General features: G+C 34.5%; 1 protein-coding gene across 1 annotated transcript; it reads left to right on the top strand.

Moving 5' to 3' along the window:
- The first annotated feature begins 1,323 nt into the window (after window positions 1–1,323).
- LOC111410047 (long chain acyl-CoA synthetase 6, peroxisomal-like) lies at window positions 1,324–12,659 on the top strand. Its single transcript, XM_023040206.1, has 22 exons — window positions 1,324–1,448; window positions 1,543–1,620; window positions 1,839–1,910; window positions 2,009–2,090; window positions 2,457–2,562; window positions 2,645–2,721; window positions 3,178–3,222; window positions 3,326–3,412; window positions 5,030–5,119; window positions 5,220–5,299; window positions 5,374–5,467; window positions 6,195–6,283; window positions 6,379–6,467; window positions 8,694–8,823; window positions 8,920–9,038; window positions 9,253–9,376; window positions 9,460–9,546; window positions 10,357–10,460; window positions 10,533–10,618; window positions 11,640–11,726; window positions 11,834–11,920; window positions 12,175–12,659. Exons 4-22 carry the CDS (start codon window positions 2,019–2,021, stop codon window positions 12,265–12,267), a joined length of 1,746 nt encoding a protein of 581 aa, XP_022895974.1. The 5' UTR covers window positions 1,324–1,448; window positions 1,543–1,620; window positions 1,839–1,910; window positions 2,009–2,018; the 3' UTR covers window positions 12,268–12,659.
- The last annotated feature ends 774 nt before the right edge of the window (window positions 12,660–13,433 follow it).

Here is a 13,433-nt window from a genome sequence, read left to right as displayed (position 1 = left end):
GTTAAAAAAAAAAAAAAAAAAAAAAAAAAACTGCTTTTGAATTTGTTTGATAATTTTCCGGGGTGCTTTATAATGATTAATTAGAGACAAAAGAGTTTTTATAGGATGCTGGTCTCAGTTGGAGTTCTTTGAACAGCATAAGCATAAGCTATTCCAACCTGGCCCTAGGTACTACTACTTTAATGATTGCCAACTCAAAATTTGATCACATCATCACTTGGAATTCCATAAAATTGATTTGCAACCCAGCAGGAAGAGAAGACCAAGAATCACGGCTAGAGTGGGTCGGAAAAATGCTATGAGATTCTATGTGATTGGAAGATAGCTATCAATTCAAAAGGCCATTCAATACAAGACAGCTATTAGACTATCTATCTTTTATGGCAGTGAGTCTTGGGTCTTCAAAGGATAAAATTTTCATAAGATGATAGTAGTAAAAATAAGGATAGGAAGATGGACATGTAATTATAAAGAAATAAGGATATATGCCACTGAGTGGAGGTGGTATTCAAGATAATTACAAAGGAATCGTGACTTAAATGGTTGGGCTCATACTCAAACCTAATGAAGATGTTGTATAATAAAGCGGTTCCTGATAGAATATATAGTAGAACATTTAGATTGTAGAGGTGGGTCTAAATTAACATGGTTTGATGTGGTTCAAAGGATTTGATTCCATTTGATTCTTTGGCAGTGGAGAGGTGTAAAATTATTCATGCACCAGACCCCAAGGTTAATCGAAAAAAGGATTAGTTTTTTTTTTTTAGGCAATCACTTACCCAGTTGATTGGGTAATTTTGTATATTCTTCTTGCAAAGTAATTGCATTAAAAATACATGAAAACCAGGAAGAGACAAAATTGTTTTAAAAACTTTGTAGGTAAAATCGTATTTAAAGCTAGGAAAAACCATATATACAACTTATAAATTGGTTTAAAAATTGATTGTAAGTCGAACATTAACTTCAACTGTAAATTCGTAACTACTTGTCATTATCATCCCCACATTTCATGTGGCCCACAACTATTTTCTTACTATTCCTATTTATAAACCAGTTGTCAATTTTCCAAACGGAGGCTTAATTCGTCTTTTGCTAAACAAAAAAGAATTTATCTGGAGCTGAGAAATTTCATCTACATTATATCAAGTCAAAACTAGATTACAGGTAATGCATTCCGAACAGAAAAGGGTTTTAAACCAGTCATTTGTTGAATTTAAACAAACTAAGGATAAGCAAAAGCCAGGTTTGGAAGCTCGTATTTGATATGGAAAATTGCCATTGATTCCTTGGAAATCTTCAGATAAATATTTCTGATGTTCATTCGTCCAAGTCTATTATGGTCCCATTATCTTTTTAGTTACGATGATGTTCTTTTGATATTCATCAGGTCAGAGGTATAGTGTAGTTATTCCTGAGAAATTGAAGACTGGGAAATGGAATGTATACAGGTAGCCATCTCCCCCATTTATTCGTAATATATTCCCAATCATTTGTTCTATATATTCTATTTGGGCCCTTCTAATAATTGTTATTTCATGGCAGATCTGCACTTTCTCCTTTGAAGCTTGTTAACAGTTTTCCAAATCATGCTGAAATCGTCACATTGCATGATATCTTCGTGTAAGTGTTTTTCCCCCTCTCTCAATAATTTCTTATGCTTTCTACATATAGATACTATCCCTTGATATTCATTGTTTATTGTCTGCATAACATGTGAATGTTGAATTAGTCTAAACTCTTTTAGAGCTTGTAAAGCTGTACTGCAGCTATATCTGCTAAAGACCTGCTCTTAGTTGGTTATTTTACTTCATGTTTATTTCTACACTTTGTGTGTTCAGGCATGCAGTCGAAACTTTCCAAGATTACAAATACTTGGGTACACGTATTCGGATTGATGGAACCATAGGAGAGTAAGTTTATTGGTGAAGCTACCTGTTCAGATTGAAAATTTTGAAGCAAGCTAACTTCAAGGATAATATTATTTGTATGTATTCTTTTGATGCTGAAGATACAAATGGATGACATATGGAGAGGCAGGCACTGCTAGATCAGCATTAGGCTCAGGACTTCGCCATTATGGACTACAACCAGTATGGTCTTTTATATATATATATATATATATATTTATTTATTTATTTATTTATTTATTTATTTATTTTTGCATATATTTCTGCATTCAATCAGTTGGACTGTGCTATTAATCTATCCACACGGAAAAAGTGATTCAAATTCTATTAAATAACCTATAATACATTAGAATTGTTCTGGATGGTTTAAGAAAAATAATACTTCTGCATGCTATCTTCTTTTTAATGGATATATATCTACTTTTCTTCCCATCTTGGTCTGCTTCAATGTGGCTTTCGTTCAACAAAAATCTGAATGTTAGGGTAAAGAAACTAACTTTAATATGGTCTACTTACTAGAGCATGATATATTGATTATTCTTGGAGCAGGGAGCTTGCATTGGAATTTACTTTATAAATAGACCAGAATGGTTGATTGTTGATCATGCCTGCTCTGCATATTCGTTTACTTCAGTTCCTTTATATGACACGCTTGGTGAGTACGTGTTCGTTCAGTTGAGGCTTCATTACTCTAGTCCTGTTGATTATGATAGTGACCTTGTTCGGTTCATTTGCAGGTCCTGATGCTGTTAAATATATTGTGAATCATGCTGATGTACAGGCCATATTTTGTGTGACCAGTACTCTAAACACTGTGAGTCTTTCTTCTTTATGCTCCTTTACTAGGGATCCCATGATAAATCCATTGAACCTATTGATGAACACTTCTCACTAGTATTAACTTCTGCTATTGTACAATAATAATACTGAAATTATGAAGACTAAGGCCAGTGTCGTATTTATGTTGCCAATTCAATTGCACATATTCCAGCTAAATGCATATTTGGTGTTAGTTACAAATAAACTATAACAGTAATCAAGAAGCAAAGACTTGCTCGAAAGGCGGACAGGTTTTACATGATTTATGTTTGCTGTCTTTGTTATAGGTTAATATGTTGTGAACTTTTTATGGCTTTTCTTTCTTTTGCGCTCCCATTTTCCTCATGCTGGATTGGAGGAGGAATATATTTATTTTGTAATTTTTTCTAAAGTTTTAAACAGATGTAATATACGTAGTTTCTCACATTCCATTCTTTTCCTAAACCTTCAGTTGCTAAGCTTCCTATCGGAGATTCCATCTGTACGTGTAATAGTGGTATGTCCATTTAGAGATTTTTGGTGGAAAATTTTAGTCAATCTAATATAACATTGTTTTCTTTTTTGCTAATGTGGATTCCCTTTCACCTTAAATGACTTAGGTAGTGGGAGGGATAGATGAACATCTCCCATCTCTACCTTCAATGTCGGGAGTTAAGCTGATATCATACTCAAAGCTACTTGGTCAGGTATTTGTAATCTTCTCGGTAACAGTGTATAGTTTCCTTTTTCTGTTTGTGTTTTCTGACGGTTATACCTGTCATAAATATGTTTTATGACACTGTCGTCCACGACGGTTGCACAGCCATTACGGAAATGGATTTAGGAGATGGGAGAAGGAAAACATCAATTCACACGTAAAAATAGATATGATAAGAGACAACTTAATGTGTTTAAACTTTAAATTACAAAGAAAAGGTGATTGGTTAATGCGGTTTCAGTTGAATGGAGAAGATACCTTTAATACAATGCAATGGTTTATGAAGAGATTTATGGAGCCAAGAAAAGTTATGGTTAGATAAAGCTTTCATATTGGAGATCAATAGAGAGTTGTCTGTAACCCAAGTGACATTCAAATATCTGTCCCACATTCGTTTGTGAAGGTACTTAATGCGTTGAAAACCATTTCAACAGTTTTTCCATCTTACAGATAGAATTTTGATAGGGCTTTTCAATAGTACTGAACATTTATCCCCTCCTTGAGTTCCATAATTAAGAATGGAAATGAACAATTATTCCCCATCAAACTTATCTTCTGTTTAGTAGATCTGTTTCAAACTGTTCGTCTTCTCGAATGTCGTTCTTTACCTGCCTCGATTTACTTTACATTCTGTGGTTATATTATTTATTCTGCTTACTTGGAGAGATTGCAACATTTTTTATTTAAGTATGTCCTTCAAAATTAGAGTATAGCTGAACTAACAAAATGGAAAAGAGTGGGAAAATAGGAGAGATTACAATTCGTTTATAGAACTAGGAGTTCTTTCTAAACCTCAGTTTTAATGTATGAATTAACTGCCTGTTCCAAGATAGTTGTCTCATTCAGATAGGTGATTACATATATGTTTTTCAATATTGGGCACCTTGCACTGTGCAAAAGCAAAACATGGAAAATATAAATACCTAGTTTGAGGAAAAAAATTGGGTTTGCGGATGTTTTCTTTTTGTTTCTGTACATCAAATTTGATTTCTGTTATTTATTGAAGGTCCTAAACCTGTGCTATGTTACTTAGATTTCGTTAACCAGAATTTGGTCTCTTAGAGTTGATTTTTAAACTTCTCTTAGATGTAAAAAGTAATTCTCGAACTGTCAAACTTGTTGTTCTACCTCTGAAGATTCATTTATGCAATAAGAAAAGATCTTACAATTTTAAATTAACTTGCTAAAAATGTAAATATTAGAGGTCTCTAATTGTAGCTTTTCTAAACAAGTATACATCTAACACAGAGAAAATGTTAATACCAAAATTAGCGAATGGATTTATCTCATGGATTTGCTTTGTTTCTGATATTATGTTGTTTATCAATGCTTCTTGACATTGTTTCTGATGTCTATATTAGTAGTTGGATATGTGATGCTTTTATTCTTGTGTGGTTAGTTCACCAATTGCCTACTTTTTTGTCTCCATAATTGGAGAAAGAAATATAATCATACTATTTATGGGTCATAATTTAGTGATTGGCAGTGGCACCATGACAGTTTAATGTTTCCAATTACAGATGTTTCTGTTTTCTGACTGATTAACTTCAACAGACTAATTACGGAATGAATAAATTTTAATCTGCTAAAGTTGGTTCCCTTACAGGGCCAAAGTAGTATATATCCATTTTGCCCTCCCAAGCCTGAAGATGTAGCCACTATATGCTATACTAGCGGTACTACGGGGACACCTAAGGTAGCACTTGTGAATTTCTGTTTCAGATATTTCACTTTAGGCACCATACATAAAATGGTTGGTTATTGAGACATTACAAAACTCTTTTGTCTTTGATAAGGGAGTTGTTTTATCACACGGCAACTTGATAGCAAGTGTTGCAGGCATGACCCTTTCAATTAAATTTCATCCCTCGGACATGTGAGTTTTATTGGAACTAACGATTTCTTTTCACTTTCATCTTGTCATATTGATAATAATTATTTTTCTTATAGATATATATCCTATCTTCCGCTGGCACACATCTATGAACGAGCTAATCAGATTTTGTCAGTGTACTATGGTGTAGCTATTGGCTTCTACCAGGGGGTACGTGATCTTCGCATGATACTTTTATTTCCTGGAAATGTAGTTATATATTTCTGGTTTTCTACCTTTGCTTGTGTTTCATTTCAGTGGAACAAAGAGAACAAACTCTTATAATGTGAAGTTGGCTGTTTGAACGATGGAAACTCTCTTTCTCTCCCCTTCCCTTACTAAGATAATAGCTAAGATTTGGTATTAGCTGAGATTTGGTATCCCTGATGCCCTTAATACAGTTTTACTTAAATAGACGAACGGGCAATAACCGGTATGAATTTCATATAGATTAGCTCTATGCATCATCGCTCTTCTACATGGGAATTGGGAAATTTCAAACTGTTGAAGTTTTCGAGGAATTGAAGTACTTTATCACATATCTGCAATTTGAACCAAAGGTTAAGCATACTGAAACTTCGATTGGTAAATTTTACCTGTTGAATCTGCAGTGGTTGATGAAATGGGAGCAAATTTCTTTTTAATTTCAAGTGATTGTTATTACAACTGGGATCCAGCCCATCTAAAATTTTGGATATTTGGTTCAAGTTACAAACAATGGGCCAATGCATAAAAAGGGAAAATAAAACCGGAAAAGCTCAGATAAGTTTAACTGAAAGTTGTTGAGAAAAAGGCTCTTTGAATTTCCTGCTGTGTTAATGATTTTGATGTTATATGTCTGCAGTTGAATTTTATTATTGCAACAGCTTTATGTATGAATGGTGTTACTGTTCTGCAGGATAGCATGAAGTTAATGGATGATTTAGCTGCTCTAAGACCCACAATATTTTCCAGTGTTCCTCGATTATACAACAGAATATATGCTGGGTAATAGTCGTTAAATGTTTATCAAATGATAGTTGTATTTATTTAGTGAGTTCTCTCAGTAATTTATTTATTCATTATTTTTTGGTTCATTGTAGGATAACCAATGCTGTAAAGACTTCCGGTGTCCTAAAGGATAGACTATTTAACGCAGCCTACAATTCAAAGAAGCAAGCTGTAATGAGTGGTATGATCAACTACAGCTTCATTTTAATTATTTTCCTTTATGTGATGTTGCCATGTTACCAATTGTATATATCTATTACTCGTATGTTTTGTTGCAAAAGTACCATATCTTTGAAAGAGAAAGCCTTCTATCAATATCAGAATGTGCAAAGAGTACCTATGGGTTACTGGTGGTGGGGGAGGGATGATTGGGGTATTAGATAATAGATACTAAACAAAAATGGTCTGTGAATCTTTTATTCACAGCTATTATCACGTGGCAGAAGAAATGAGTGAAGTAATAAAAGAAGATTTTGAAGTAGTATCGAAGTTCAACCTAGACCAAGTGTCTGTGTGTTACATGTTGTGAAATCTCAGGTTTGTGTTAATAAAAAGTTGTTGGTGAAGCCATGATAACAAAACCAAGTTTTTTTCTATTTGTATCACAGATATACTTGAATATGAATCTAAATCATGTAAAATAAACCAGCAAATGCAAGCTGGAAGTGATTGGATGAAGGTAAACACAATGATTTATAGTGGTTCAAATTAAAGTGATCTACATTCACTACTAGTGATGGTAAAGGACTTTTAGCGACATTAGAAAAAATTCTTTAACATTTTAGATGGAGAAATTCCACAACTTACAGCAACCTTTTCGTTTGAAAGTTGGTGAACTACAGTTTGTAGTTTACTAAAGGTAAACACTGAAATCTGAATACATCTGAATAGTTATGTTTCTGCACGACACGATATGAGTTCTTAGCTTTTCATTTTTTGCACCCAAAGCCTCCTGTAATAGACAGATAAATAATGAAATACAGAAACTAACTAAATACTGTAAGATGAAAATCCTGAGAACATAGCCGTTGAGGGTTTATTCCTCTTCAGGATTGAACACTCCTTTGTTTTCTGTATATATGCAATGCAGGCTTTCAAAAAAATCCCTCTATGGGTAATACTCTTGCCCTGTTTCGTTTAGCTAAAATCAGAATTCTAGTATATTTTGATAAATGTACGAGATGTGTGGTTGAAAAGTTGATAGAAGTTGTGGGGTCCATGTAATGTGTGTTTAAAAATGAGTTTGAGGAAAAATGAGTTTTAGAAAATGGTGACCAAATAGGGGCTGAGTTATTCTATTGCTTTTTCGGACTATAAGGACTGAATAAGTGATGGCATTTGACATTAACTTAACGAATTTTTGAAGTTGACAGTGTCTATATTTTTCTCTTATGTTATTACTTGTTTAAATTGAACACTGAAGTATCTATGTAGACACGAAATATTGAGTCATGGGACAGGAATTAGTAAGCTTCCTTGAAAATTAGGTCTGTAACAATATTGGAAGCTTCCTGAGTGATACTAATTTGTTAGATCCGGAGGTGTAAAATAAATGAATTGAAGATGGGGGCATTGGTTTTTCAGTCTGAAAAAGGTGTATTCTGAATAGATTCTCGTGTCAGGATATCATTACTGAACAACTCAATGTTATGTCATTGGAAAACGAATCCCGAGATATCCTAGGAAAGTGAAAATGTGTACATTTAAAATTATTACAATTGATCCCTCATTAAATCCAAGAACAGATTGCATAGTGCATTGTCATCAAACCTAAACTATGTATCAGAGCCTTTGTTACCTTTGGTAAGCAGAACCGTTGTATCTCCAATTGTTTGATATTGGTATGTGCCTTGTACCAACCACCATGTTTTTTGGAATATTCTCCAAGGTCTGACTGCACAAGTGGGTTGACACTTTAGGGATAATAGAGGATTGGATCTAAAACAGGATTAAGGAACACACATTAAATGTATGTCCAGTCTCATGTGCAGCCCTACTCTCATAAAATAATCAGGTATTAAAATTATCAAGGACCACAATTAGATTCAAGAAAAAACTAGGACAATCAACTTTCAGTGAGTTATCCACAACTAAATTATAATTTGGTTCAATCTCTGACTTCATGAATCTACCTAGCCATTTCAACTAATTCTTGCTAATTTCAGTTGTTTTTTAATCTTATTTTCTTCCAAAAGTGTTGGTTTTTCTTTTCATATTTTATTTTCTCTCTTCTCTTTTCAAATTCTCTCTCCAGGTTTTTGTTATTTATTATCCAGTTGTTTCGTATTTCATGTCTGTTTTTATCTGGTTTATCACCCAAAGGATGTGGAGATTGACATTGTTGATTCCAGCTTCACAATCTAGTTTCCACGCTTTCCATAATGCATTTGTTGTTCTTGCACTTTAGGTAGAAAACCATCACCAATGTGGGATAGATTGGTCTTCAATAAAATAAAAGACAAACTTGGAGGGCGTGTTCGACTGATGACTTCAGGTGCTTCACCATTGTCTCCTGATGTCATGAAGTTTTTAAGGGTGTAAGTTGATTATTCTTCCCACTAGATATGTAATATTTTTAATTGATGAGAATTAGGGGGTCTCACTTTTTATCCAACATTTCACTCTACATGTAGATGTTTTGGCTGTCCAATTCTCGAAGGATATGGTATGACTGAGACTTCGTGTGTCATTAGCTCTATGGACGAAAGCGACACCTTAACTGGTCATGTTGGTTCTCCCAATCCTGCTTGCGGTATGCTATTGACGGTGACTTGTACAATTATTAGCATGTAATGCCTTAGTTAACATCTAGTCAACTCGTTAACATCACTACTGATGTGGAAACTGAAATCCAGGCACTGAGAAGGGATAATTATTTATAATATTTTGTTTGTTGTATAAATGCCTTTATTGTTTGTGGGTTGAAACATTTGCTTGTGTAAAACCAATTTTCTTGTCACTTCCAGAAATAAAGCTGGTGGATGTTCCTGAGATGAATTACACTTCTGAAGATCTACCACATCCTCGTGGGGAGATCTGTGTTAGAGGTCCCATAATTTTCCAAGGCTATTACAAAGATGAAGTCCAGACGTGAGTATCTTTCAAATATGTATCTAGCATGCTCAATATAGATTTGGAAATCCTAAGCACGTTTCACTCTTGTTAATAAACAGGAGAGAAGTAATTGATGATGAAGGTTGGCTGCACACTGGGGATATTGGATTATGGCTACCCGCTGGACGTCTTAAGATCATTGATAGGTAAGGTTTATCATTTTGTAGGATATTGATGTTGTAATTAGTACATGCATAGCTTGTTAGGAATTAGATTTCTATCAGGATCAGTAGAACGCAAAATAATTTGAACTGAGAAGAATTAAAAATGCCAAAATAAGTGCAAGTACGACACAACTATATCAATGAAAGAAGAAGAGGAATACAAAAATATCTTGTATTTTATTTGCCTGTGCGCAGAGACAATCTCTCAATTTTCTCTCAAACTCTCTGCACAAAACTAAAGCCTGGCTTTCTGCTTCTCACTCTGTGTTTCACTCTCTGTGTCGTATAAAACTTCATTCTGCACATTTTATTTATAGAGAATGCCAGGAGACATAATCTTTCTCTGTTTTATCAATTTGGCTACAATTACGTGCGTATCAATTCAGTGCATTTAATTTCATTCCCAATTGAATCTGAATTTGAGAAAAAACCATGCTTGATATTGTTTGCATTAAATGCAAAGAAAAATCTTTCCAGCCAACTTAAAAATAAAAAATATGCGAAGCCTACATATTAGGCTCCACTATTTATGAATAGTGCCTTTCACTATTCAACATATCTTACTTTGGCGAAAGACTTTGAGCTGTGATTTGCGTACAAAATTTTGCTTGAGATCTTTGGTTAGCTATTCTTGAGTTGTTATTTTTCCGTACCCTTACTTTTTCTTTTGAAACCATTGGATGAAAACTAGTAGGATTGGTCCAATCTTTACATTCTTTCCAACGAATGGTTTTTTCCTTTGGTAGTGGTTGGTTAGAGAGGTTTAAATGTTGATTTTCTTACTGTTAACAGGAAAAAGAACATTTTTAAGTTGGCCCAGGGCGAGTACATAGCACCAGAGAAAATTGAGAATGTATATGCCAAGTGCAAATTTGTTGCGCAGTGCTTCGTGTATGGTAAGAAGATTTCTTCATGTTTCTGCATGGAACTCCCAACCATTTCTTTTGCTGACTGGCGCAATGTAACAGGCGATAGCTTGAACTCCAGTTTAGTTGCAGTAGTTTGTGTGGAGCCAGACGTTTTAAAGGATTGGGCCACATCAGAAGGCATTAAGGTAATCTTAATCCTTTCTATGTTTTCAGTTTGCAAACCACTTCCAATGAAATCTAAAGTCTCGAGCTCTCAGAAATTTTCATGTTGCATTGTTGCATTTGATTCAGCCATCCTTTCATCAATTTTTGCTTGTTACTATTGCTACAGACAGCTAGCTGCATTGCATTATTTATCTCTTATCACAGTAGTGCAGCATGGGACGTTCTTGGTCATGATTTCTTTTGTCCTTTTTCTTTGGGCCTATTATTGTAGTTGTTCTTTAAGGATCAAACAGTAATACAAGCTTAATATCTTCTGGACCGGTTTCCAGCCTAATTTTTAGGGAGACCTGTTATATAAATTTTCCAAAAATACTTTTTTGTTGCTTCATCTGATGAATTTTTCTTCCATTCCATCATAATTACTGGTGCAGTCATAGTCACTAATCGGCTTCATCCGGTGCCATAAGTTCCGACTGCCTGGGGACCGCTTGTCTAAGATCCTCTCTCAAGGCTGTTCCCGAAATTGATGAAATGTCTGAGCCCTCGAGAGATGAAAATATTGTAGTTCACACTTATAATTTTATTAATTAGTATATTTGTTGTTCATCTTAGCACAGTATGTCACTACCTGATCACAAGATAAATAAAGAGGCACAACCACCTCTCATGCAGAACTAGATGTGTTATTGGGAGTGTATGGGCATCCTTTTTTAGATAAGAGTCCTAGCTATTTAGCATGCTTAATGAAATGTGACACAGCCAGATTAGGCAGACTCTTTATGAACCTCACTCATGGATCGGCAGTTAAAAGATACAAGGAGTCAGGGAATTGGTCTCATTCCCCTTCCCAGTACTCACACACAGGGACAAGAAAACAAGTCAAAAATAAAGAAACGAAGAGAGATCCATGTGTTTTATATCCATTTGAAATGATAGCTTTTCTATGTACCATTACTCAAATTCATTGAATGAGGTTTCTCAATGTTACTTAGATATGCATCTCAAACTTCTTTTGCTAAGTTGATTTTACGTATTGTGCAGTATGAAGATTTAGGGCAACTATGTAATGATCCAAGAGCAAGGGCTGCCGTTCTTGCTGAGATGGATGCTGTAGGGAAGGAAGCTCAGGTAATCTCTTCCCAGAGTGATTTTTATCGATGCTTCATATAGATTTCTAGGTGTCTTATTTGGTGACATCTTTTATGCAATTGATGGCTCTTCATTTTTCTAAACAGTTGAGAGGTTTTGAATTAGTGAAAGCTGTCACCTTGGTGATTGAGCCATTTACGATGGAGAATGGATTGTTAACTCCGACATTTAAGGTAATTTCTTTTCTCACCTAAAGTTCAAAGGATCTAGAATCTTTACATATTCAATGTAAATCTGGAAATGGAACAAACAAAAAAGCCCGAAAGGATTTTACTGAAAAACAGCGAAGCGAAAGCTGAAAAGAATTTGTTTAGCCGACCTCCAATTTATTCCGAAAAAGGCTTGCATTGTCATTGTTGTATCTTCACAACTAATTTAGCAACCAGAGAACAGTTTGTTTGATTCATCGCTTTGTTTGGAATCTCAGATAAAGAGGCCCCAAGCAAAGGCCTACTTCGCCAAAGCAATATCCGACATGTATGCCGAGCTTTCATCTGATGCACCAAAAAGGATGTTATGACCACAACTTGGAATATTCCAAAGTATAGAAGCCTCCACTGCTTGTGGATAATCTTCAATGTCTGCTTTGTAAAAGCCAAGTGTGCTAATTAATTACTTGCTCTTATTGGTGTGTATTGTCCCAAGAAAGTTTTGATTAATTCATCCAATTTACTGTTCCAAAAAATTGTAATATTGGGAAATAATTTGTCGTGCGACCAATAATTTATCGAAAAGTATTATTAGCATAGATAATAAAGAAAATAATGGTTATGAAGCCGGTAGAACTGGAAATTTTCTGATCACAGTTTTGCAAGTTGTAGTTTTAAAGCAGTCCTAGACGAGCTGACAGCGGCATGGTTTATCTCAGAATGTTTATTTCTATGTTGTAATATATTGAATAAGTTTGTTCGACGACAAAGTTGTAAGAGCTTCGATTGTCTGAATATTTTTTTCATTTTCTTTTGAGTAATTGGGTAACATTCTAATATTGTATGCTAATACGTATCGATTATATATCTAATTGATTGAGAGAGTTGAAGTCGTGGTGGTAGCGGGCGGCGGGGAATAAGGCATTACCTGCTGCTGCTTCCAATACATAGAGAGAGAATGTTCGTTCAAATAAGGCCTTAGGCTTGGTGTAAGAGCGGGGATTGCTTACTACGGTCATCTAAAGAAATATCACTTGCGAAGTGGTTGCTAATGTTTGTGCAAATGTTCAAGTTAATCCTTATAGTACTTTAGTCATGGAAGTTATTTGAACTTTACATAGTGTCTTAGTGAAAGTAATGTTCAATCTTAGTGGTGCACCAAGACTTCATTCCGCAAGGCTACAATTTCATTTTTGTTGTTGCATTTATTGTAAGTTATTAATTAAGCATCATTGCTAAAATTAAGTCAAGATAAAGTAATCTAGCTTTTTGGCCAATTAATTGTAATTGAATTGATGTACAATGACATTTGTAGGATACTACATAAGATTGGACGTTACTTTGGCATACAAATGACCATTTGTATAATAGTAAATCATTTAGTGACTAAGTAGATTAAAATGTACTTTTTTAGGATCAATTTACAATTTAGTGACCACTTCATTGTTCTAAAAAGCCCGTCTAAGCGAGCTTCGCTTAGATTTGAAGCTCGATGGCTAATCATATTTTATACTTTTTTACAAATAGATTTTGTCTG

The sequence above is a fragment of the Olea europaea genome, chromosome 15, assembly GCF_002742605.1.
Source record: "Olea europaea var. sylvestris chromosome 15, O_europaea_v1, whole genome shotgun sequence".
Classification (NCBI taxonomy): Eukaryota; Viridiplantae; Streptophyta; class Magnoliopsida; order Lamiales; family Oleaceae; genus Olea; species Olea europaea.
Note: the sequence above shows the minus strand (reverse complement) of the source record. Positions and strands in the feature narration are given on the sequence as shown.

Bases quoted from the DNA above. Each gene is read 5' to 3' on its own strand.
- LOC111410047 (XM_023040206.1), top strand. From the start codon at position 2,019: ATGACATATGGAGAGGCAGGCACTGCTAGATCAGCATTAGGCTCAGGA. The intron at 6,468-8,693 runs GTATGATCAACT...CTTGCACTTTAG, and splicing joins GAAGCAAGCTGTAATGAGTG to GTAGAAAACCATCACCAATG. The intron at 11,727-11,833 runs GTAATCTCTTCC...TTTTCTAAACAG, and splicing joins CTGTAGGGAAGGAAGCTCAG to TTGAGAGGTTTTGAATTAGT.